The following is a 26927-nucleotide window of genomic DNA, read 5'->3' as shown; positions in this document are numbered from 1 at the left end:
CCGATACTGAAGAGGGGGGTACTGTTAGGAATGTGAGCACACAGCACCTCAGGCGGAGCTCACGGCTCTCTCCTTACACTGCTCAGACCCTTCCACTACAACCACACAAGCCCCCTTCAGCTTCATCACTTACCCCTCGGCATGGTGGGACGCTCCACGAGGTACTTCCTCCACGCTCTGCGCCGCAGCCGTCGGTGCGGAATCGCCGCCCCGCACGCACGTGCGCACCCCACGTTGCTTCCTCTCATGCGCACGTCGGACTTACAGTGCACACACAAAAGCCCTTGAACTTATCCCCACTCAGGCTCCGCCCCCAAACACCGCACAGTTACAATCTGGCTCTTACTGAGTGTCACCTGAGCTCTAAGAACAGCATCCAATGCACTGAAGCTCCCTGGGCTCCTCCAGGCATGCCCCCTCTCTTGGTTGGCTGTTCCAGCTTTATATACCCTCTCTGTTCTGTGCTTCCTCGCTCGTCATAGTTTTTGTATGGGTGTTTCACAGTGCTTGTTCTTTGATTCTCTCGGTTTTGACGCGGCTTGGCAGACTACCCCCTTTGGCTCTCGATTTCGGATTGTTCCTGTTTATGTACCTTCTGTCTCCCTTCGACCACGGCACTCATCTTGATCCTTCCATACGTCTCCTACCCCTGATCTCGGCAACGGCAATGATCATTCTTCTGGGAAAATTGTACCGGCAAGTATTCACGCAATACACCCCATCTGGCCTGGCACCATCTAATACCACAACCCGGACACGTTCCTCGCTCTGTCGGTGTGTGTATTCATACCTGCCACCTCAGTTCTAGGGAAAGGTCTGGTCTGCGGGCTACTCCGGCGTAACACTACTGCAGTCAGCAATGATGAGTATTAATTTGAATGGTAAGCCGAGTGACTTACTAACTAACTTGCCAATGTCCATGGTGGCATAGATACTGCTGTCACTTCCACCGTATTGACTGAACTGAACTGTAGACTCAGGTATTTCAGCTCATACCAGAAAAATCTACTGCTACTCTTGCTGTTTAACCTTCACAAAAAGGAAGTAGGAGAGGCTTAGCAGATGCATGCAGATTAAATTTTTATAAAATCCACAATTAGATTAAATATAGAATCCAATAGTTGATTCACTAAAAATGCACTGAAGGAATCCAATGGCGAATTCAGATGCAAATTTGTTACTGTCCAATCTGCTTTTGGATATCGACACAATTCATATTTGGACTATTTCGCCCATCACTATTTAAATTACAAAATATTAATAACGTGCAAATGTTTATCTGATGAATTCTGTGAATAACCACAAGAGGGCTGCAGCTTCCTTTATACCTTATGATGAAAAATGCTTCCTAATTTAATGCACGTTTCCTGTTATCATTGCCAATCATATTGACAACTACCTTATTGTTTGAAAAGTGTTCCACATCACTACATTATGCTGTGAATTTCTTAATCTTTTTGACAACTGTATTGCTGTTTTATTGTTATATTGTGTGCTGTAGCTCCACCAGCACTACAATATTATACTTATCATCAATTCAGCCCACCACATGTTCTATCTCTAGAATAGTTATAGAGAATATTAATGAAAGCAAGTTGTGGGGATAATAGTGAGACTGAGACAAGTGAATCTGCTGCTACTTGTTAGGAATGTGAGCACTCAGCGCCTCAGGCGGAGCTCACGGCTCTCTCCTTACACTGCTCAGACCCTTCCACTACAACCACGCAAGCCCCCTTCAGCTTCAGCACTTACCCCTCGGCATGGTGGGACGCTCCACAAGGTACTTCCTCCACGCTCTGCGCCGCAGCCGTCGGCACGGAATCGCCGCCCCGCACGCACGTGCGCACCTCACGTTGCTTCCTCTCATGCGCACGTCGGACTTACAGTGCACACACAAAAGCCCTTGAACTTATCCCCACTAGGGCTCTGCCCCCAAACACCGCACGGTTACAATCTGGCTCTTGCTGAGTGTCACCTGAGCTCTAAGAACAGCATCCAATGCACTGAAGCTCCCTGGGCTCCTCCAGGCACGCTCCCTCTCCTGGTTGACTGTTCCAGCTTTATATACCCTCTCTGTTCTGTGCTTCCTCGCTCGTCATAGTTTTTGTATGGGTGTTTCACAGTTCTTGTTCTTTGATTCTCTCGGTTTTGACGCGGCTTGGCAGACTACCCCCTTTGGCTCTCGACTTCGGATTGTTCCTGTTTACGTACCTTCTGGCTCTCTTCGACCACGGCACTCATCTCGATCCTTCCATACGTCTCCTACCCCTGATCTCGGCTATGGCAACGACCATTCTTCTGGGAAAACGGTACCGGCAAGTATACACCCCATCTGGCCTGGCACCATCTAATACCACAACCCAGACACGTCCCTCGCTCTGTCGGTGTGTGTATTCATACCTGCCACCTCAGTTCTAGGGAAAGGTCTGGTCTGCGGGCTACTCCGGCGTAACATTATGACGAGCCCACAAGATGCAGACCAGCCCGAACTGAGGCAAGCAATCTCTACTCTGATACAGCAAAACCAGGCCATGGCCGATCAGATTGTGGCCCTAACACGCCAAATGGCCAAATTTTCGGCTCTGGTACCGGAAGCACCTGTTCCTCTTTCTCCTCCACAGGCTGCAGAACCAGTCAGACCCAGCACTCAGGACGTGAAGATACCGCCTCCCAAGCCGTACGCCGGCAACCCCCAGGAGTGCAGAGGTTTCCTTAACCAGGGCGAGGTTCAATTTGAAATGGCACCCCTTCAGTATGACACCGGCCGGAAGAAGGTAGCCTACGTGTACAACCTACTGACGGGCAGCGTGCTGGCATGGGCCTCGCCAGTCTCGGAGTTGCACCCGGACCTGACACAAGACTACCTAGCCTTCAAGGGTGAGTTCCGACAAGTCTTTGATTCCCCTGCACGCCGGGAGATGGCGTCTGTTTTCCTCCTCCAGATAACTCAGGGGCGAAGATCGGTGACACAGTGTGCAGTGGAATTTTGCATGCTCGCCGCCGAGACGAACTGGGGACAAGAGCTGCTCGTCTCCGTCTTCTGGCAAGGTCTCTCGGAGTCCATCAAGGACAATCTTGCTCGGCAACCCAGGCCAGACCAATTGGAGGCGCTCATCGACTTGGCCGTACGCATTGATCAACACATCCAGGTACGACGCTCGGAGCGTCAGCATGCCTGGCCACTAACCTTCCAAGCATCCTTCCCCAACTGTCCTCTGGTTCCTAGACCACCTCCTTCGCAGCAGCTGGCACTGGAGCCTCCCGAGCCAATGCAATTAGGGATGCAACAGATCTGGAATCCACTACGACAACACCGCTACGCCGGCGGACTCTGTTTCTACTGTGGATCCCCTGAACATCTGGTACGTGCATGCCCTTTGTGTCCGGGAAATGGGAACACTCAGTGAGTATGAAGGGGCTCTCACTGGGTGTTATCTCTTCTTGTCCCCTCCCCAAGGAGGCACTGCCTAAGAAACTTACGATTCCTATTTCTCTCGCAGGCGCTGAGTTTCGCACATCTACTGCTGCCTTTATCGACTCCGGTGCTGGAGGAAACTTTGTAGACCTCGATTTCGCCAAACAGAACTTGATACCTTTGGTGAAGAAGGCCCAACGTATTGCCTTGGTTGGGATTGACGGACGTTCGCTGTCTCCAGCCTTTATCTCGCTACAGACCGTACCTCTCCTCCTATCTACCTACTCCCACAGCGAGACCCTGGTACTTGACGCCATCCAGGCCCCAGGTACGCCGTTAACCCTCGGCCTACCTTGGTTGCAGAAGAACAACCCTCCAATTGACTGGGTCTCACCTACCCCCATCACCTGGAAACCGAGGTTGCTTCCTCTCATGCGCACGTCGGACTTACAGTGCACACACAAAAGCCCTTGAACTTATCCCCACTCAGGCTCCGCCCCCAAACACCGCACAGTTACAATCTGGCTCTTACTGAGTGTCACCTGAGCTCTAAGAACAGCATCCAATGCACTGAAGCTCCCTGGGCTCCTCCAGGCATGCCCCCTCTCTTGGTTGGCTGTTCCAGCTTTATATACCCTCTCTGTTCTGTGCTTCCTCGCTCGTCATAGTTTTTGTATGGGTGTTTCACAGTGCTTGTTCTTTGATTCTCTCGGTTTTGACGCGGCTTGGCAGACTACCCCCTTTGGCTCTCGATTTCGGATTGTTCCTGTTTATGTACCTTCTGTCTCCCTTCGACCACGGCACTCATCTTGATCCTTCCATACGTCTCCTACCCCTGATCTCGGCAACGGCAATGATCATTCTTCTGGGAAAATTGTACCGGCAAGTATTCACGCAATACACCCCATCTGGCCTGGCACCATCTAATACCACAACCCGGACACGTTCCTCGCTCTGTCGGTGTGTGTATTCATACCTGCCACCTCAGTTCTAGGGAAAGGTCTGGTCTGCGGGCTACTCCGGCGTAACACTACTGCAGTCAGCAATGATGAGTATTAATTTGAATGGTAAGCCGAGTGACTTACTAACTAACTTGCCAATGTCCATGGTGGCATAGATACTGCTGTCACTTCCACCGTATTGACTGAACTGAACTGTAGACTCAGGTATTTCAGCTCATACCAGAAAAATCTACTGCTACTCTTGCTGTTTAACCTTCACAAAAAGGAAGTAGGAGAGGCTTAGCAGATGCATGCAGATTAAATTTTTATAAAATCCACAATTAGATTAAATATAGAATCCAATAGTTGATTCACTAAAAATGCACTGAAGGAATCCAATGGCGAATTCAGATGCAAATTTGTTACTGTCCAATCTGCTTTTGGATATCGACACAATTCATATTTGGACTATTTCGCCCATCACTATTTAAATTACAAAATATTAATAACGTGCAAATGTTTATCTGATGAATTCTGTGAATAACCACAAGAGGGCTGCAGCTTCCTTATAGAAAGATATTAATATTGAAATTAAGCTATTTTGTGAATTCATGCAACCATTTATCAAAACTTTCTCTTAAAATCTTTCTCTTGAAGCTCTACACACACATATATATATATATATATATATATATATATATATATATATATATATATATATATATATATATATATATATAGATGATTAGTAGCGCCAAATGATGAGTAATTGATGTAAATAGAAAAACAAAGAATTATAGAAATAATATCAATATAAAATAAAACATATAAAGCAATACAATGATAAATAAAAAGGTAATACTAATCCACTCATACTGCTGCGACACACTTTATTCGAGTAAATACCCAGTATGTACCTGGCAGATACCTGGAATGCGCCGCTCCTCACCTCAGACAAGCCCCGTTGCGTTTGCCTTCCCAGCCATGGTTCATGCCTGGCTGACGGGCGGCTGATCTGTTAAATGATAATGATTAGGATTTAATAGGCTGCAATGCTTCGCGTGTCTACCAGATGGCATAAATTCATGAATTGTAATGCAGTATATATATATATATATATATATATATATACTGTGCAGTATTGCAGCCAGCGGGAATAAAATGCTTCAATCCCTGCCTGGAAAATAACGCAATGCACTCGGGCAGAAAACAGTCACAAACCTCAATACACCCGAGTATACCCGAATTCGTGGGACTAGCCGAGCTCGAATAAAGTGTGTCGCCAGTGTAAGAATGTCCAGTCAAATGTTGTCGCTTGAATGGGTGTAGGGCAGCTTTCAGCAGGAGAACCAGTTCCACAGAAATCTAATACACAAAAGAAGAAAGCACACAACCCATAGCATAAAAACGTACAGAATATTTAATAAAATAATGAAGAGAGGGAAACAGGCTCACTCACAAACAAAAAAAAGAATATCAGGCATGTTAGTAATGTATATCACCACCACGGGATCAGCACGGCAAGATCTCCTGCAGCATGAGATGTAACAGACGCTGCCAGCTCGTTTCCCAATGAATCAGGCCTCATGGATGGTGTTGAAACTCGAAATTACAGAAGTCCTGGGTAGTCAGTTTCTCCAAACCAGATCGGCTAACAACCACGCCAACTCTGGGGCTGTGTGCAGCAGGGCTGGAAGCTTCCATTTATATGTATAAGACATGCAAATGAGTATACAGTAATATTTCCATTTGCTATATGCTTTGCTGTGGAGGGTTTTTGTCACTTTTTTTACCCACCATAACTTAACTAAGTATGGTAAAACCCATCCTCTTTGCTTCATTTTTGCATAGCCAGTGTAACCAACCCCGCACTGATGAGACCCATTAAGGTCGAAACTGCTGTCGGTGGGTGGGTTTTCAGGCTATGCATCTTAACCCTGGCTGTGCTCTAAGCTGTGACATGCAGCAAGCTTAAACCTATAGGGAACCATGTTAAAAATGGGTTTGAAGCAAAAAGTGGCACTGTGTGCTCGTTTGCATGTCATTTCCCAGAATCCCTTGCTGCAGTGGAAGTGCTGTGTGCTGGGTGATAATGGTTAAAGGCAGGGTTGCAGACCTGTCTAAGACATGCAAATGAGTATACAGTAATATTTCAATTTGCTATATGCTTTGCTGTGGAGGTTTTTTTTCACTTTTTTTACCCACCATAACTTAACTAAGTATGGTAAAACCATCCTCATTGCTTCATTTTTGCATAGCCAGTGTAACAAACCCCACACTGATGAGACCCATTAATGTCGAAATGGCTGTCTGTGGGTGGGTTTACTGGCTATACATCTTAACCCTGGCTGTGCTCTAAGCTGTGACCATGCAGCAAGCTTAAGCCTATAGGGAACCATGTTAAAAATGGTTTTGAAGCAATAAGTGGCACTGTATGCTCATTTGCATATAATTTCCCAGAATCCCTTGCTGCAGTGGAAGTACTGCACAGGGGGGAGGGATAGGATTCAGTCACAGATACATTCCAGGATGCACTGTTTTAAAGTAAAAACCTCTCTTGCTTTATCCATTTTAATACCACCGGAAGAAGAGATCGCTGTATCTCGAAAGCTCGCACAAATAAAAGCGTTAGCCACAGAACGGTATTTTCTACTCATTTTTGAGCTTATATATATATATTATATATATATATATATATATATATATATATATATATATATATATATATGAACAAAAAACAAACAAAAGCGCAAGCTCCATAGCACGTAACTGAGTAAAAAATAAGGTACATTTATTTAAAAAATCAGCAACCCATAAGAATGTGCACTTACAGGATTTTAAACAGAACCATTCGTGGGAGAGAAATCTCTATTGTGGTCATCTGCTGTGGTAGGGTGAGTCCCAGGTTTGCAGAGTGGATGTAAACAGCCCACGCAAGCCCCCTTCAGCTTCATCACTTACCCCTCGGCATGGTGGGACGCTCCACGAGGTACATCCTCCACGCTCTGCGCCGCAGCCGTCGGTGAGGAATCGCCACCCCGCGCGCACGTGCGCACCTCGCGTTGCTTCCTCTCATGCGCACGTCGGACTTACAGTGCACACACAAAAGCCCTTGAACTTATCCCCACTCAGGCTCCGCCCCCAAACAGCGCACGGTTACAATCTGGCTCTTGCTGAGTGTCACCTGAGCTCTAAGAACAGCATTCAATGCACTGAAGCTCCCTGGGCTCCTCCAGGCACGCCCCCTCTCCTGGTTGGCTGTTCCAGCTTTATATACCCTCTGTTCTGTGCTTCCTCGCTCGTCATAGTTTTTGTATGGGTGTTTCACAGTGCTTGTTCTTTGATTCTCTCGGTTTTGACGCAGCTTGGCAGACTACCCCCTTTGGCTCTCGACTTCGGATATATATATATACTCTGCAGGCCCATTACCTCCTTATACTGTACATCCCCCCAGACCTATTACTTCCTCATATCTCTTCCATTCCCATTACCCCTTATATCCCCCCAAGGCGTATTATCCCCTTATACCGTCTCACCCCACCCTTCCCCTGATGCAGCTCATACCCGCTCCTCCTCCCTCCTCCCTTAAAATGTAAGATCACTGGGACAGGGATTACCTCTCCTATTGTCTGATTTTGTTTGTTGCACTTATTGTATTATAATTCCCTATACTGTGTTGTCTCTATTGTAGAGCACAAAGTACACTGTGGGTGCTAAATAAATAAATATACACATACATCATTAGCACATTGATATGCTATTACAGAGCATGAACAATATATGTAGTTACATAAAGCAAGAGGCTTTTCCAGTTTAAACTTTATAGTACAAGAGGAGCCAGCAAGCAACTGCAGAGAAATGTTCTTCAACATTACAATATGCTAACATTAAGGGGCCCGTTTTATAAACTCCCTAGTGGACAATCGCAGTGCAATCGGCCGAAACCTTCCATCAACTTGAATCAGCATATATAGCATTAGCCTCAATATACGTTTTAAAAGGACGGTCGAATGTAGCAGGTCAGAAATTTTTTTTTAAGCATTATAGTGTAATTGGCTTCTCCAATTATCCTTAAAGTGAGTATTTGACGGATTTTTATTCTGTGGTTTTGATTACTGGCGCAACAGTCTTTTCATCAAAAAGCATTAGATAAAGATTGTTAAAACTATGCAAAGCCTTTGTTTGCCATGGAAATGTTAAACGTTTAAAACATTGTTTAAAATACTAGTCCACTTTTTAAAATAAAAGTTGTTACTCATCTATATTTTATCTATTAAACATTCAACTGTCTTTAGTTTATCTATGGAGGGACTGCCCCGTTCATAGTTGCCGGTGAAGGAATTTTTGCTAAGCACATGTATTGTTTTTCCTGAAATGTAACTGATTTAAATTATTTTAAGCCTTAGGACTTAAGGAGTAAATTCTGTTGTCTTAAAATTAGAAATGTGTTCCAGTTTTTCATATCTCATTCAGTCTCAGCTGTGCGCAGACAAGGAAGGAGATATAGAGTGGTGGTTTAAAGTCATTAGTCACAGTAAATTTTATACTTTTAAGCCCATCTGGCACTTCAGTGGAACCTCACTTGGCTGTCTACATAAAACCTGAACCAACCTAACTTAACCTTCCACAAATAAGCGTGAAATCCGTAAACTTAGCAGATACACCGGCTGTATTAGCCAGCGAAGAATAGGCCTGCTTTAATGAACTTTGACTATGAACTGCTCTAAGGATCACAGACATACAGTAAAACTTTTATTCGACAAATGGCCATAGCAGGTGATAGTTTTGGAGTATAGCTATTCAGCCTAGATATTTCATGGCTGAAAAGATTGAACGCTATATACATAAAAATCGTCAAAAAGTCCCGTACAAAGATGCAAAATTAACTTACAGGACTACAGTTTGTAGGCTGCACCATCACAAATGCAACACAAGTAAAATACATTTGCCTTAATTAAGAGCACAAACAAAAATGTAGATCATTCACCCTCTATGCTAAATAAATGGCTTTACTTACAATTTCTTTCTTATCAGCCTGTTACGTATATACAATTTCTTTCTTATCAGCCTGTTACGTATATATATATTAATTGCGAGCACATTCACATGTCTGAGACAGGTCTGCAACCCTGCTTTTCACCATTCACACCTAGTATACATATTTAAAAGGTGTGTGTGTGTTTTTAGAGAGGAATAAAACAATCTCTTTTGGGACCACTGAGCCAGCAGTGCATCTACCTAATGTAACATTCTTTACCTCTTTTTTTAGATTGTTTAACTGCATCGTCTTTTTCTTGGTTATTATTATAAATGTCTGAATCTGCATGTATCTTGCTGCTTTAGAGAATGATGTTTTGCACAATCGTAATTGGGATGATAACTGTTCTAGCGAACTGGAACGTTAGCTGGTCTGAGTGTGGATTGATTGATTGCCACCTATGTCACATCATTTGCAGGCTGCTATATACTGTAGCTTTGGCAATAAAGAAAAAAGTTTTATTTTAGAAGTTTGAATTGTAATCGTGTACTGGTTCAAAGTCATGCAAAAATGTTGTTGATTTGTATTTTGTGTGCCATTGGTTATCATGTTTCTCTGCTGAATTGTATCCCAATCAACATAAAACCTGTCAACATTTATTTTTGTTTAAACACAGCTAAACAATGGAATTTAAGTATTCAAACTATTTTTATTGCTATAATAAGTACTTACAGCTAGAGTTCTTAGCAGTAATATAATGTGGCATTTCTTAATGTGTCTCGACTACTCCTTGTAAAAAGAAGGTATATTGCACCTGCAGTATATTTGTCCCTCTAGACATTAGAGAGAGAGCAAATACATTTATTGCTAGTTGCTAAATTTTAATGTATGGTTTGACCACTTGCACCAAATGTTAAGTGGTTAATGGAAGCTGTTGTAAACTGTTTCAGATTTACAAGCACTTAGTTTTATACTTCAGGATAGCCCAGATTGAGGGTTATTGTGTGTAGTCAGTCAATCAAGATTCATTTGTTTCTAAAGATTGCTTTTCTTGTTAAAAGAACAGAAAGTAAATAGAAGTCAAATACACGTAAAAAATACAACAACATAGACTATGTTTTGAGGACAAAGTTACTGTGTTTCATTTCAAAGATTCTTAAGACTGGTTTTCTCAAGAAATAATAGTCAATGTCCAATACAGATCAATAGTTTGTAATTTTTTCACTCAAACTACAATACAATTTCTTCACTAACACATAACTTCCTAAAGTCAGGAGCTGCAGTTCTCATACTGTATGTACTATCCAGACAGGCCTTGGCTAATTCAACTGCATTTATCTTATATATTGGATTACATGTGTAAATACCTTGGTTTTATTTTTTTATCATTGAAATATTGCGCCTAGAGATAATAAATTCATTAACTGGGACCACAGAGTTGGAAATTGTTCAAATGATGTAAGCAAAACCCAGTCTATTCTTGTAGCCATTGGATATACAGGCATAGATATAAACATTTTTGTATATATGTGAAGAAATAGCATTACAAATCTGCCCATTGCCACAAATTAGTTTCCAACTATATATTTTTTCTGTACAAGATATAGTTTTTATTATCTTGTTGCTTCAAGGTTATCATCGGAAAAGAAGGTTGGTAGCAGTGGTTTACTGCCTTGCTTGCTTCTTTAGGTATGTTACGCCTGGATGCACAATGTGTTTCATCTGTCGCTAACATTCAGACTAAAGGCACAACATGATGAAACATAAAAAAATCAAATCCATGAGATAGATTATTGTGATTACTAGCAGCTTATACACTTTATAGAAACAACCAGTGCAGAAAAGTATCTCATTTTTTGTGTGTGTTCTGAAACTAAGAAAATCGAATGTATGTATTTGTAGAGGTTGATATGGAAGCATCAGTACAACTATAAATGACATCAGTAAAACGAAAAAGAATGTATTGCACAGAATGTAAACAGATTACAGGTAATATCATTACATTTTAGGTTGCAAAGAAATGGGATGGGTGTTGCATCATTCTTCTCTGTGTGCGTGACAGGTTCTGTTTCAGAATATTTCCCTAAAGAAATATGAGAGCTATATTCTTAACAGAAGTCTAATACAATGATCAATTATTACAACTCTCCCATATACAAAGTCAACTCCACTCAACAAAGCCTTATATTAAATGCAGCACATGCAAAATGTATTGAGGCAGTGAATTCAACCTGGAACTCTTTAGTTATTTCCTGAAATGCAGTTTGTAGATGTTGTTTTACTTTAACTATGGGGCCCTCTTTTTGGAAGAATATTTCTATAAGTCACCATTCCTGCTGGTTTGACTATGAAGATCAAATATGTTTTGTTTGCCTTTCAGATTCATTTGGAAACCCAGTGTCTCCAGGAGACCAAGTCAGCCTTGCTCAGCAGATTTCAGATGTGGTAAAGCAGCCAGCATTCATTGCAGGGATTGGTGCAGCTTGCTGGATAATCCTAATGGTATTCAGTATCTGGTTGTACCGTCACCGGAAAAAACGCAACGGACTTACCAGTACTTATGCAGGAATCAGAAAAGGTACATCCGTACAGTTTTCATGACTAGACTTTTCTGGACATCGTCTAGCTTGAGGGCTTAAAGTGTATGAATTATTCATAAAAAATTATATCACTATTTGGATTGGATTGAAACACTATCCAGCTGTTGACTTTACTTAACAAGAGTGCCAGAAACGGCTACTTCTGGTTCATAATGTTTCCTGAGTATTTTTTCTCTTTAGACAATTTATTCTGAACTTGAATGGTTAAGAGAAAACAGTTTTTCTCAATATTTCCTTGGCAATATCTCTTTCATTATTCATTCAGATTTAAAAAAAATATATTTATCTTTGTAACTATAAGGAGTAGCGGTGGGATGTAGAAAAACAAAACAACACACAATTAAAACATAATTGACCAATGAAAGATTCAGACACGCAAATACTTAGTATAAAGGTTTCCCAGCACGGTTCTCGGGTATCATGATTATGGCTCTATAATTTTGTGCCCTTGAAAACCTTGCTAAATTGGGATTTTTGATTTACAGGTATTGATTCTAGATATTTTTCACATTTTTTATAGAATTTTTTAGATTCTGAACTGCAAGGGAATCACATTTATCAAAGCAAATGAACAAAACAAAAATGATAACCCCTCCAAAAGCGCTAACCTACACTAAAATAATGAGTGCTAACAGTATGTGCTAAATGTGCTGAAACAATAAAATTGCTAGTGCAACAACTGGTGAGTAACAAAAATACTGTGAATTAAGCGGCTAGGTAACAATAAAGACAGGTTATTCCAAACCTGATAAATACAATGAACAAACAATATAAAGTCCCCAGCGCTAAAGTCCAAGATACCGTGATCTTATAGGCAGTCTCTGGTCTTTAAGATGGTAATTGGTCTTTTGGTAAAGATGCTTCAGATGGAATAATGTCCTTGTAAATGGATACACCGTCTGGAATGACAGATACAAGACACACTTGATTGCGCAGCGTATTTCTGCAATCAGAGCCCTATCTGAGAGTGAGAGGAATACTACTCACATAATGGACGCCAATGCAGACAGTTGAGAGGATCTGTGCTTGCTCCCCTTCTCCTCTGCTCTTCTCACGAACCCCACGTGGAGACTGCTTGCTGGAGGCGACCACAATCTTTAATCTCGTCAGGGGTTAACTCGTTGCGAAATCCCACCGATATATGACAAGGATAGGCACAATATAGTGTAGTATGAAGTGACCTTTATTAAACTAAAAACACTTTTAAATGATAAAAACACTCACATGGTGCAATACTGGACCGTATTGCTCAAACTGCCGTCCGCAGCTTGTATACCCTTCTGCCGCAATGGAGAGGATCCCTGCACACTGACACGCTGTCGACTCGGCGTGTGACGTCAGTGCTGCTGGAAGCTCTCCCTGGGGTCAGGCTACGGGTGCTGAGATGGCTCAAAGGACTAAGCTCCTCCTCCCTACGCGTTTCGTGACACGTGGTCACTTCGTCAGGGGATGGTGGAGCTTAGTTCGTGATGCCCTATATACAAACTCAGATGGAGGGAACCTCCTACTGGGGGTGGGACTTAGCTGTGATGTCAAGCCAAGGGAGGATCAGCTGGGATAATGACAGCACGATCGGGGTTGTTCCCTGGGCATTAACATACGCGCGCCCTCAGGTTGTTTGGGAAAAGGCAAAAGTTAATTAATGACAGTGTTAACAATGAATAAAATTAAAAACAGATAAAATGAAAAACAGATAAAATGACACTCCTCACATTTATGGCCAATGATTGCCATAATACACACACATAAGGAATAATCAACACATCCTGAATGGTGGATTAAAATATCCCATTAACTAAAATGGAATATACTTAAGAGTCCCTTAAAAAAGCTGCAAGGTCGAACTCAATGTTGAGGCCTAGGGGGGTCAAGGTCCTGAGTGTGTATATCCAGTAACTTTCTTTTTTAGAGACTGTATTGAGCCTGTCCCCCCCACGCCAGCTACTTTTTGGATTATCAATCCCTACACATATAAGCCCTTCAGGACTCTGCTGATGATGCTGTCTGAAATGATTTGAGACACTGTGTGTCTCGAGACCCCTCTTAATGTTGTAGACGTGTTCTGCGAACCGACGTTTGAGGGGTCTCCCCGTGCGGCCCACATACTGTAGCCCGCATGGGCATTCCAGTAGATAGACACAGAAATTGGTTTTGCAGGTGATGAAAGATTTGATGTTGAAATTCTTTCCTGTCACATTGGATTGAAAAGTCTTTGTTTTTTTACTATGTTTACATCCGATACAGCCATTACATGTATAATAGCCTTTGAGATCAGAAAAGGTACATCCGTACAGTTTTCATGACTAGACTTTTCTGGACATCGTCTAGCTTGAGGGCTTAAAGTGTATGAATTATTCATAAAAAATTATATCACTATTTGGATTGGATTGAAACACTATCCAGCTGTTGACTTTACTTAACAAGAGTGCCAGAAACGGCTACTTCTGGTTCATAATGTTTCCTGAGTATTTTTTCTCTTTAGACAATTTATTCTGAACTTGAATGGTTAAGAGAAAACAGTTTTTCTCAATATTTCCTTGGCAATATCTCTTTCATTATTCATTCAGATTTAAAAAAAATATATTTATCTTTGTAACTATAAGGAGTAGCGGTGGGATGTAGAAAAACAAAACAACACACAATTAAAACATAATTGACCAATGAAAGATTCAGTCACGCAAATACTTAGTATAAAGGTTTCCCAGCACGGTTCTCGGGTATCATGATTATGGCTCTATTATTTTGTGCCCTTGAAAACCTTGCTAAATTGGGATTTTTGATTTACAGGTATTGATTCTAGATATTTTTCACATTTTTTATAGAATTTTTTAGATTCTGAACTGCAAGGGAATCACATTTATCAAAGCAAATATTTAAAATAATATCTTAACATGAAAATCATAATGTCTTCACTAATAAATAGGGATTTTATAAAATATGTTGTCTTTTTTTTAAAAACGTTTTTCCCAATCTATAACGTTACCAAAGAGGAGTGGTTTATATTCTCTACATTTAGATTTTTCTATGTAACTAAATTGATATTAAAATATCATTGTGCCAACTGGAGCGCTACTGGGAAAGTGACCTGAAATATACAACAGTAAACAAAGAAACCTCAATACACATCCAATATGAGATATTGTTTGATTCATTTCTATATGTTTTTACTTCTTATAAGTATGGGTCATTTAGTTCAATCTTTTGGCCACAACATGATGTTCTATATTGGATGTGCATTGGGGCTTCTTGGTTTACCGTTGGATATGATGAGTTCTATGCATACAAATATATTCAAGGTCAATACACAGAACTCTCAAAAGAACTATTCATCCCAAGGATTCATCACAATCGACACAAGGTCATCCCTTGAGATTGGAAGGAAAGCAGATTTCACCAGCAACAAAGGAAAGTGTTCTTTACAGTAAGGGCATTTAAAATGTGGAATTTGTTACCCATGGGGACTGTGATGGCAGATACAATAGATATTGTTAAAGAAAAAGTTAGACATCTTTTTAGAAAGGAAAGGTTTACAGGGATATACCAAATAAGTAAAGATGACAAGGATATTGATCCAGGGAGAAATCTGATTGTCATTATTGGAGTCAAGGAGTTAATATATCCCCTTATGAGACATACTTGGATTATCTTTCACCTTTTTTGTTGTTGCTTGCATTCCTCTGGATCGATATACTGTAAATACAAATATAAGAATAAGTATCTATGGTCTAAATGTAACATAGGTTGAAATTGATAGACAAATGTTTTTTTTTAAACCTCATCTAATATTTATTTACTGGTATGTAATTTGTCATGTGCTAGAGAGAATTACAGTATGTTAATGCTTTTCCAAGCAATCCCTTAAATCCAGGTTGACTCTGGATATCTGTATTCACTTATTTCACTTTTTGTGTTTGATGTTGAAAGTGTTAATATGAGTGCTAGCATATAGTACTCAAACTGAACAATTAGATATTTTTGGGAAAAATACATAATATTAATAGATAGTTTCTTTATACACCATTTAAAATTATCTGTGACTGAGAGAGAGAGATAACAGCCTGTAGCGTAAAAAGTAAAAAAGCACAGTTAATTATGGGAATTAGGGAGGGAGGAAATAGGCTCACTCACAAGGGAAGATTAAAATTGAGTATATGTGAATATAAATGTAATGGAACTGCTCTGCTCTAGCAGTCACGGACTCAGCCCACACTGAGGCACGCAGGCTCCTGGGTGACACTGCCTCATACTCCATTTTGTCAGGGGATCCCACAGTTCAGATCCCACAGGTGTCAGACCCAGTACAAGGAACTTCTTACACAAGCTCACCTAGATGGAGTCTTGTCTAAATTGGAATTAAGCATGCAAAAAGGTTGTGAGAGGCGGTGCAGCTGCCTTGGAAAAAAATGTATGAGCCACTACTGTGAATGGTCTAGGTACATTGGCACATTAAAAACAGTACAAGAGCACTCAAAGGGGGTCATGCACTAAGCAGTGATAAGTGCTTTTAAGTGAGATAAAAAGCCATTATAGCGTGATATTGCCTGCTGTGAGATTCACAAAACAGCGATAAGTCTTTTAAGTGAGATAAATGCCTTTATAGCGTGATACTGTCTGCTATGAGATTCACAAAGAGGTGATAAGTGCTTTTAAGTGGGAAAAAATGCCATTATAGCATGATACTGCAGTGTTATCACTGCTTTGTGAATCTCACAACAGGCAGTATCACGCTATAAAGGCATGTATATCACTTAAAAGCACTTATCACTGCTTTGTGCATAGCACCCAGAAAACCCACTTATCACTGCTTAGTGCATGACCCCCATAGTGTGTTAGTTTTTCACACATAGCTTCTTCATTTTGGCTTTATTTTTGTTAAATAAATCATGACACTGTGTAATATGTCATGTGTTGTTGTTCATCTGAGGTTGTATTTACCTCTTTTTAAGACCTGCTAAGGAACAGATGATTGTTATTATATCCTGATATGTAAAACCATAACATTCAAAGATGGTGTACTTTCTTTTTCACACAACTGTATATATATATATATATATATATATATATATATATATTTATTTATTTATATATAACATGTAGCCATGTCTCCCTCTTACCTCCGGGCGGCGGGAGGGGGATGGCTATCTGGACACCTCCGGTGAGGTGAGCTGTCGAGGGAGCTCCGTTGCTCCGGAGCTCCCTCGACAGCTCACCTCACCGGAGGTGTCCAGATAGCCATCCCCCTCCCGCCGCCCGGAGGTAAGAGGGCCCAGGCAGGGCACCACCATTGTAGAGGATCGCGCATGCGCAGAAAAGTTCCAACCCCCGGCGGCAGTTACCGATAGCTTGCGCATGCTCACAGGCCTTGGTAGAGCGGCGCCATTGTAGGAAGGGTCCGCAGGAGAACTACATATCACTGGATCTCCTGGGGCGCTCTGATCAGGTGGGTAGTGTTAGCCAATAGAGCTGCTAGGATCCTCTGAGGAGAGGATTGATACATTTGGTGCGATCAGAGAGCGAGGTAGGCAGTCGGAGCAGGGATGCAGAAAGGGAAGGTAGGGTCGAGTTTCAGTAGCACTCAGACTAGGCCAGATCACCCCTTTAAGTCCCAGTTAGACCCCTTTCACTCTCAGCTTGTGGTAGCTACAGGGAAAGTCCTTAGTCAGGGATCTTTCCCTAGTAGTTGTCAGTAGTGAGGGTAGATAATGAGTGAAGATGTCGCGCAGTGCTTTGCGACCTTGTGGTCTGGGACCAGACCACCTACGTTCAGAGACTATCTATGGTGGGACACTTCTGCTGGAGGCCACCCCACGCGGAGGCAGAAGGCATTGTTGGAGCAGTCTGACAGTTGATTATTGTTCAGATACACCTGGGTGCTGGAGCCCCGGGCAGGTATACCAACAAGTGCACCAACAGTCCACAGGCTAGTGCTATGCCTCATACTTGGGTGGGAGTGACATTGTGGGAAGGGCACTAGGGCTCTGTTATACCGTAATCTGTGTGGTGTAATTACTGGGTACATTGTTCCTGTGAGGGGCTATCCCGCTACGCTGGTACCCCTCTCAGGTGGAGGCAGTGCACTGAGGAGAACGCATTATCACACCAGGCTCCCTGTGGCAGAGGCTCAGGCCTTCTGTGAGCAACATGTAACGGCAGTACCAGTAGCTCCTTTAGTTACAGGGGGGTGGGGGACGACGACAAGGGCTACATATATATATATATATATATATATATATATATATATATATATAAAGCAACTGTAAATATTACTGTATGTTCATTTGCATGTATTAGACAGGTCTGCAACCCAGTCTTTGCCCATTATCGCCCAGCATACAGCGCTTCCACTGCAGCAAGGGATTCTGGGAAATGACATGCAAATGAGCACTCAGTGCCACCTTTTGTCTCAAGATCGTATTACACAAGCAAATCCTCAAGCCAATGCATGCTGTTTTAAACACAGCTTTTAGACAGAGGCTGGGATGAGATGCAAAGCCATTAAACCCACTCACAGACATGTTTCAACCTTGTTTATCCCTTGCTGCAGTGGAAGCGCTGTATGCTGGGGCGATAATGGGTAAAGACAGGTAAATTGGGCCCTGCCTTCTGTGGTCGTCGGCTAGACTGCTGGACCAAATGTCTCTGCTCTCCCCCCTGTCGGCGGCCCTGAGCGGACCCCTGGGCTTTGCCCGGGCTGCCTGGGCTATATCTACGCCCCTTAGTTGAATCACTGTTTGCTAAACGCTAATGGAGCAAGCCAGGGTGGCAGACCTGTCTGAGACATGCAAATACACAAAAAAGTTTTTTTTTTAATTTACTATAAAAATTCACACAAACTTTGTGCTACTTTCATGTAATTATATTTTATTTTCAGTAGCAAAAACATTGTTCTATTTTGTACATAATAATTGGACTAAAAGGGTGAACTTCTACCGGAATATCCCAAAAGTATATTGTCCCCTAGATTTGGCATGCATCTCAGCACAGTGTTATATATTACACTGTGTTATATAGATGTGTTTGCAGTGTTTGGTACTGTATGATGAGGTTATAAATGAAAGCCGTAGGAATGAAATTGCCATGTAATGTGCTGCTAGGTGATTTCATTTACTGTGACCTCTTTTCTTCTATTCTTTAGTTCCTTCAAAACCAAACAATGTTTACTTAGTTGGGTCAAGAAAAAAATGTAATGACAAGAACCTTTCATCTTTTTTTTTTCAACATGGTGTGTCCTTGTGATTTCAAATTAATGTTTAAGACTCTTCACTCGTGTTTGAATAGCCCTGCTGTCAAATGCACCTATTTTTATGAAGTCTTGTTATAATGGCTCTGTGGTACTTTTTGGATGTAGCTAAATTGCATTGACTGCGTGAAAAGACCTAGCTGAAAGAAAGCACAATAGAATTCCTGAGATAGAGACCGCTGTGCAGCAAATCAAGGACAGAGAATGAATTGGGTAAACAAAACCAGGGTTTTGTTTCTGTTCAATGTAATCAGTTAGGAAATAAAGAGGATTGGTCTGAATGTGATAAACAGACGGTATTTTATAATAGGATGGCATACAGAATTCTAAAAAGGAAGTGGGATTATTAAATGAACAAAGGAGGAGGACAATATGTTCATCTGCATACACTTTCAAGAAGAAATCATGCACATATATATGTGCCTCTTTATAGGGGAAGCAGTATTTGTTTTTGTTTTCTAATAGTATATATCTTCAGGCGCTGAAAGGATTAAACAGTGGCGAGAGACCATAATTCAGGGGCTTTGTGTGATGTATATTTCTGAATTTAGAAGCGGGTTCATTTTTCTTTACATTTGTCATTTCCCTAATTTAGACATTTTAGATATACACACGTACTGTAGCTTGGAGTATACAGTTCTCCTCCATATTTCGGACATGACACTGCACAGAAGTCATTCGAAAGTACACCATGTTGGGGGAGTGTAGAGTGGAGGAGGCCTGTAAGCATTGGTCTGCTGCAGTCATAACTGATTAGCGAAGGATCTATAACTGCAACAAAGAAAACTCTTAAGTAAAGCGTTAGCTCCATTATTCATATATTGAATAGGGATGGAATTCATAGGAAATTATACCCTTGTAGATCGAAAGGAATTTTGACTACAATGACTGTGGCTAGAATTTTATTGACAAAGCGGCTTATTTATGTTTGATTTACTGTATGTTGGCTTGATTTGTACTAACTTGATATGTTCCCTTTCTTTCTTCAGCTTAATAACCAGTTTTTGTTTTGTATTTTGATTTTTCAGTCCCGTCTTTTACCTTCACACCAACAGGTATATATTTGCACTTCTATCTCCCCCCCCTTCCTTTGTTACTGTAGCATGTGCTTTATAATCAGATGTCTATGCTGCTAATATCTCCCCGTCTCGCTGTTTTGAAAATCTCTCTTCAAAAAATGAAATATCGTTCCAAGACATGGCAGTTCTCATCTCCTTTATTTCTGAGCTGGAGCAGCCTTAAATTCACTGCTTCATTTCAGGTCTTTTGTGCAGCAGAGGATAAAGGTTTCATTAATGCAAGCAGTAATTTATCATTAAGAAAGTTACCAGTTTTTGGATCAATCTTGCATGGGTTTTCTTGCAACAAAGAAGTAAATAACACAGTTGCATCATATGTTGATGCAGTTACCTGAAAAAAAAATGGTACAGTTCTTTACAAATGCAGGCAAATTGCATTCAGTTAGGGTCCCTCTGTAAATGATCTCTGCATCTTAAAAAAAAAAAGAAAGAAAAGAAGTGATTTGAACCAAGTAATATCCAAACTTTCCTGCGTGTTGGTGGCAGAGTTTAGCTTCTTCATTGGTGGCGGGCCCTCCTCTTTGGCTTTACCTCAGTGAAAGATTTAACACTGCCTCTTAAGTTTTAATCCTGTTATTGTAATCACCGCAGGCAGTTATCTCTGCTTTGCAGCCTACCAGCTTGGAATTCTTCTAAAGAGTCCAATTTGACTTCTTTTAAACACATTCCTAGTTAGGAAATGCATAGCTGTAGAATCCATCAGCATTTTCTGTGCAGCTAATCCCCTTAACCCCTTCTCTTAATGGAATGCCTAAAAATAACTATTTTCTAATATTCAAGATTTGCCTTTAGAAAGCTAACATATACAGTAGCAATAATGCACTGCATGATTCCGAGGAGAAATTCTTGGAGCGAGCACATGGCTGCTAAACTGCTGTTACTCCTATGTAGCAACTAACCATTTTTAGCCACATTCTCTTTTCTCTTCTCATATCGTAATCACGATTGTCAGTTTGAATTCAAATATTGTTTCCAAATGTTCAGATTCGAGCAAAGCCAACAAATATACAAAACCTTGAACCCTGCAGGGGCTGAAGAGGTTAATGTTTGCCTGGAAACATTTCAGTAGTGATCTCCATATGGCAAATATTTGAAATTATTATTAAGACATAATTGCAGTTTTACAATTCTTATTTCCTTTTGATGTGGTGTAGAATGACTTCTGTGGATACATGCTTCTTTGTGTACACAGAAATATCTCGGGGCTGGAATTAAATGCCTACTTACATGTTTTTCCACTAAACAGTCTCGCAGGTGTAGAAAACCTGATTAGGCATCAGCGATAATGTGGATCATTTTGGGTTGAATAACGGGTGAAACGTGCAGTGTCATTCAGCAGTATATATATTTAAATAGTTGAAATAATTTGAATTAATATAATTATGAGTCAATTTAATGAAGAACTGCTAAAATTTACAGGACAAAAGAACAATAAAACACCTATTTAAAGGCGTTACGAATTATGTCATTGTTACAGTGAAAATATATGTTTGGATCAGTTATTTTACACACAAAAAATGGGGTGTTACATTTTGCATTAAAGTATATAGCTGGAGGAAAAAGAAAAATGAATGGCAATATGTAAATAAGTCATAAACAGTTTTAGATCAAATAAGTAAGACAGCACTATTAAATGCATGCCTGGTCCCCAAAACGATAATCATTTAATAGCTCTGCAGTTTCTTTGGTAAAAAAATATAGACATATATTTACTGTACCAACCGTATTAGATGAATGTTTTATTTTCACTACTCTGTCATCATTTAAGGAATATTCTCTTGTTTATTTTCAAAGCTGTCCTTGGGTAGAACAAGCTATCTGTTATGCTAAAAACGACATGGTTGAATCTCGATGATCTATCCTCCATCAAAATAGGGTGTCATACTTCCTGCTTTAGTTCTTAATCTTGAAGATTTATCACTACTGCTGCTCTGTGCTTATAAAGGAATACATTCTGAGAGGCAATTACATGCTGAATACTTTAAGTAAATTGTAAATTTTGTCCTGTGAGTGGCTGGATCCAATTTTGTATTTTTTTTAAATAATGTGTATTAAAGATCACAACTATCCATCTTATACTCAAATAAATGTTTGTGCATGTTGTGGAAATTTTTAAACTAACAGTTTGTGTACATATTTCTTTTTTAGTGGCATATCAACGAGGTGGAGAAGCTGTAACCAGTGCAGGCAGGTGAGAAAATTTGAGTTTTGTAACAACATTTTTACAGCTCTTCTGTTAGCCCTTTTTGATAGTTAACAATGTGCTGCAGGCGCCTGGTTTAGTGAGTGGTTTAAAGTGGCAATACTTCCTAGGACCAAAGTGTACTAATTCCATCTTTAAGAGGTATTTTCTGGGTAATGTATAAAATGTTACCTGTATCTGAGAATTATTAACATTTAAAATGTATTTTCTTAAAGTTAGACTTGGGAGGGACTTGATTTTCTTTGGCTATCCCTTTTGTGTGATGTCACTGTATGATGTCACTGTGTGATGTCACTGTGTGTTCAGCAAGTGCTTATGCAGACAGAGTTCCCCCTCCCCATCTCCCCTTATCTTTATGTGTTCCCTGATAAGGACAGGGTGAGCTAAGAGTAAGGAAAACAGTGAACGGGTAAACAATTCCTACAATTTTTTCTTGTTAAATAGTTTTTTTAATTGTGTCTATTGAATTATAATTGAATAATGCAGATAGCACATTGCTGTGTTACCTTTATGTCCTACAATACTCATTTGGGTATTAAATCACTAAAATATTTTACACCTTGCAATACTGACCCTTAGGACTAGTTTCACCAAGCTCTGGGCTCGGGGCTCCTAACGTGACGTTACCTAAAACAAGAACAGATTTTATGTTTCCTGAGGTTCATAGGGCTCCTCAAAGCTAATTGCATGTAAAAACGACGGCCATTGTACATCTAATTAGCTCAGGCTTAACGTCATGTTATTGCAGCATAACATTGCATTATCTTCCAATAACGTGGTGTTAAGTATGTCTCAGCATTACTCCAATGCAGATGCTGAAATAGATGTACTCATGTTGAGTAAAAGAGGAAAGGAAACTTGCGCTGGAAATAATGCAATGTTAACTCATACCTTACTGTGGTGTTACCCTTTTTCAGAGTTTGGATGTGAGTATTGGCATTCTGTATGTATGACCTAACTAGTGTAACAAAAAGTCCCTGCGTTAACCTTAACAAACTTTAGCAGATATGCAATGTTAGGGTAATGCATCATTTGCATTGCATTTGCATATCATTTGCATGTGCATAACACTAACAGCCGTTATAGTTTACACAGTGCTCTTTATGGGAGAATACACGTCGTAATGTTATGTTATTGTCCTTAATGTGATGTTACATGTTAGATTAATGTTACGATACGTCACTTAACAGAACTTAGTGGGTCTGGGCCGCAATATTATTACAAAGTGCATGATGAAATTGAACCACTAGAGAGAGCACTTTACCTAAAAAGGAAACAACTCCATGCACTGTGGTTGGATAGCTTTTAAATGTATTAAAGTAATTCTATTGTAATGCTTGTGAAGATAAAAGAAATAGGCCTATAGTAGTCCAACGTACGTTGTTTTTTCCCCCCAAATTTCAGCAGTGCCACTAAAATCAGCAGTGCATACGGTATAGTCTAATGTGATGATTCTTTTTAGATTCAGGCTCTTGGGTCCTATATTTTAAAAGTAATTAGCCCCTTGAGTGCCGGAAGTGTTCACGGCACCAGGGTGCCATTGCGCCTTGGCAAATTGGTGCCCCTTGGTAATTGCCCCTGCACATCATATCCTGGCTGTGGAGTGCAAAACACACACTTTGTTGGCATGACATAGCCACTACATCCTCTGGCTACTGGGGTGCCGGTCCTCATGATGTAGTGGCTACGTCTTGGGGCACCCAACTGGTTAAACAAATTTTAAATTATTGAACCCATTTAGCAAAAAAAAAACAAGTTCAAGTCTAGACGTGTATAAACCTGCCCACATACAGTATGCCTGTGTTCCGCTCAAAGTTTCATAACTGTTCTATAGTTTGCTAGTATTTTCATGATAGAGAGAGAAAACTCGCATTTAATAGGGTACCTATTGAATTACGTTCCTCCCCAAACTCTCTTCCATACAACATGTTTAGAGATACCTGAGAACGCACCTGACATACCTGGGAAATAAACAAATTGTAATATTAAAATGTTAGCTAATTTGTATATTCAAATGTTTTAAATATAACTTATAGTGAGAGGAACATTGCAATTTGGACACTCTCTCCCTGGAATGTGCAAACTTCTGCAATTGAGTTCTCATATTTCCCTTCAAAGTGCGACTAAAAGTGTCAATCTAGATGGCTAAATATATTTGTCTCCTACGTCTGAAATATGCTCGCATTTGTCATTTCAAAAAAATGGGGGAAAAAAACTGATGACAGAAATATCCTTCAGGCTTATATTAGACTTCCAGATGCTCTATAACAACTGCATGCGCTGGAAGTTGTCTTGAATTGGTTAGAAGGCGTCTTATGTCTTAACACCATTTAATAAATATAATTTAAAAGTGAGATGGAATGAGCTGTAATGTATCTAATAGTTTTGCAGTGCATACGAAATGTTGCCCAGCTATCTAACTGTAATTTTTTTTTAGAGTTGGCCATTTCTATATACAATTCAATTTCTGACTATACAAGGACACATACAGTAGAACGTGATAATACAAAAAAAAAAGTTGAGTAGTGCACATACAGAAAAAACATCAAATCAAGGTTATCGTGATTCTGAGGTTGGAGGTTCTTACCGGGTGTATCCAGATACTGCGGGCTTCTTTACCAACTGTTACCATATACCTGACCAGGTGCCGATACGTGGTGGTTTATCTACCATCACTGCAGAAGCCGTCTACAAGGTCTAATCATGATAAGCTTGATTTGACCTTTCTGCACATGTGATACTCACCGGTTTTATGCCGAATACATTTTTTAGATACTACACTATGAGAGTTGTGCACTTTTCTTTTTTGCATTTTCCATAGATTTGTGATGCCGAGCCATCATCTTTCAGTATACAACAGACCTATAGTGGTTTTGCACATCACTTTGATTGCTTCTTAAGGGAAGGATTGGTCCTTTTATTTCTTTTTTATTTTGTGATTTCACTTTTAGTCATGATTACTGTTTGAACTAATGCACAGTTTATATTTGTACAGGTGTTTTTTCCACTTTTCCTCTACTACATTAATATTCAAATGCTATATGCACTAAAACTATAGACACTGTTATATTTAGTATTCACTTACAAATATCACTACTTATCACTGTCGCTTTTAGAATTGATCTATATTTAATACACTTGGTGCACAGCAATTTCTCCTTTAATTCACATAGAACTTGAAGGCAGATAACAGCCACTGGGCCCACCCGTTTTGCCAGTTTTCTTTCATAGTTAGATTATTATATCCATACTTTTCTATTTTGTTTGTATATATATATATATATATATATATATATATATATATATATATATATATATATATATATATATATATATATACTGAGAAGGCAGTTGGCACACTACTAACCAGGCAAAAACAGTTGGTGATCCCATATGAATAGAACAATATATATTTATTACCAGACAACCAGGGTTGCAGTGCCCTGTGATTTAATACAGCTCTTTGTCTCAAGACTACATGCAGTGTGCTGTCTCTTATTGCTGGACCCCAATCTGGTAATATATATATACCTATCCTTGCTTCATTTTTGCATAGCCAAGACTCATTAAGGTCAAAACAGCTGTCTGTGGGTGGGTTTACTGGCTATGCATCTTAACCCTGGATGTGCTCAAAGCTGTGACCATGCAGCAAGATTAAGCCTATAGAGAACCATGTTAATGGTTTTGAAGCAAAGGGTGGCACTGTGTGCTCATTTGCATGTCATTTCCCAGAATCCTTTGCTGCAGTTGAAGTGCTGTGTGCTGGTGATAATGGTGAAAGGCGGGGTTGCAGACCTGTCTAAGACATGCAAATGAGCATACAGTAATATTTCCATTATACATATACATACAAACAAAAGAGGAAAGTATCCAACATAGTTCCTTACATTTCCCCTGAACCTCCCACTCTCTATTATACACTACATGCATCTTTTTTGCACATCTTGTTTTTCCAGCACTGATACCTAACACCTGTGAAACAGACCCTTAGTATGCATGGCAGTAGCTACATTAATTATTTTTGTCATTCCCATTAACAGATTAAATAGATAGAAAATACAAGCTGAAATATATAAGAAGCCTAAGAAATGACTTCCATATGGTGTACCCTAACATGGCATTAGAGATGTTTATAACCGTTGGGTTTTTCCGTTTCTTCAGTACATAGTTTGCCAGGCGTGTTTCCTCTTCTCTCTAATTTTCCTATTCATCTAGGATTTTTGTGTACATCTGTAATTGTCAGGATTGTCTTGGTTCTAAGATTCAATCATGTTTTTTTCAACTTGTATTCTCTGATTCTGCAGACCAGGACTATTAAATATCGCAGAGCCCGCAACTCAACCATGGCTTGCTGATACCTGGCCAAACACGGGAAACAACCACAATGAATGTCCCATCAATTGCTGCACATCTGGCAATGGAAACAGCGACAGCAATCTTGCTACGTACAGTCGCCCAGGTTAACCTTATT

The 26927-nt window shown here is 40.3% G+C and overlaps 1 protein-coding gene across 4 annotated transcripts in view; it reads left to right on the top strand.

The window, feature by feature from the left end:
- ROBO1 (roundabout guidance receptor 1) overlaps nucleotides 1–26927 on the top strand; it is a 1065915-nt gene that overhangs the window by 987784 nt on the left and 51204 nt on the right. For 3 of the 4 annotated variants that reach the window (XM_075593994.1, XM_075593992.1, XM_075593995.1), the window contains 4 exons: nucleotides 11715–11912; nucleotides 20203–20229; nucleotides 22402–22444; nucleotides 26761–26915. In XM_075593994.1, coding sequence (XP_075450109.1) covers nucleotides 11715–11912; nucleotides 20203–20229; nucleotides 22402–22444; nucleotides 26761–26915 — 423 coding nt within the window. The remainder of the gene's footprint in view (nucleotides 1–11714; nucleotides 11913–20202; nucleotides 20230–22401; nucleotides 22445–26760; nucleotides 26916–26927) is intronic. The other variant, XM_075593993.1, reaches the window with a different exon arrangement.

This window comes from Ascaphus truei, chromosome 3 (genome assembly GCF_040206685.1).
Source record: "Ascaphus truei isolate aAscTru1 chromosome 3, aAscTru1.hap1, whole genome shotgun sequence".
Classification (NCBI taxonomy): Eukaryota; Metazoa; Chordata; class Amphibia; order Anura; family Ascaphidae; genus Ascaphus; species Ascaphus truei.
The sequence above is the reverse complement of the archived record's forward strand: the minus strand, read 5'-3'. Positions and strand labels throughout refer to the sequence as shown.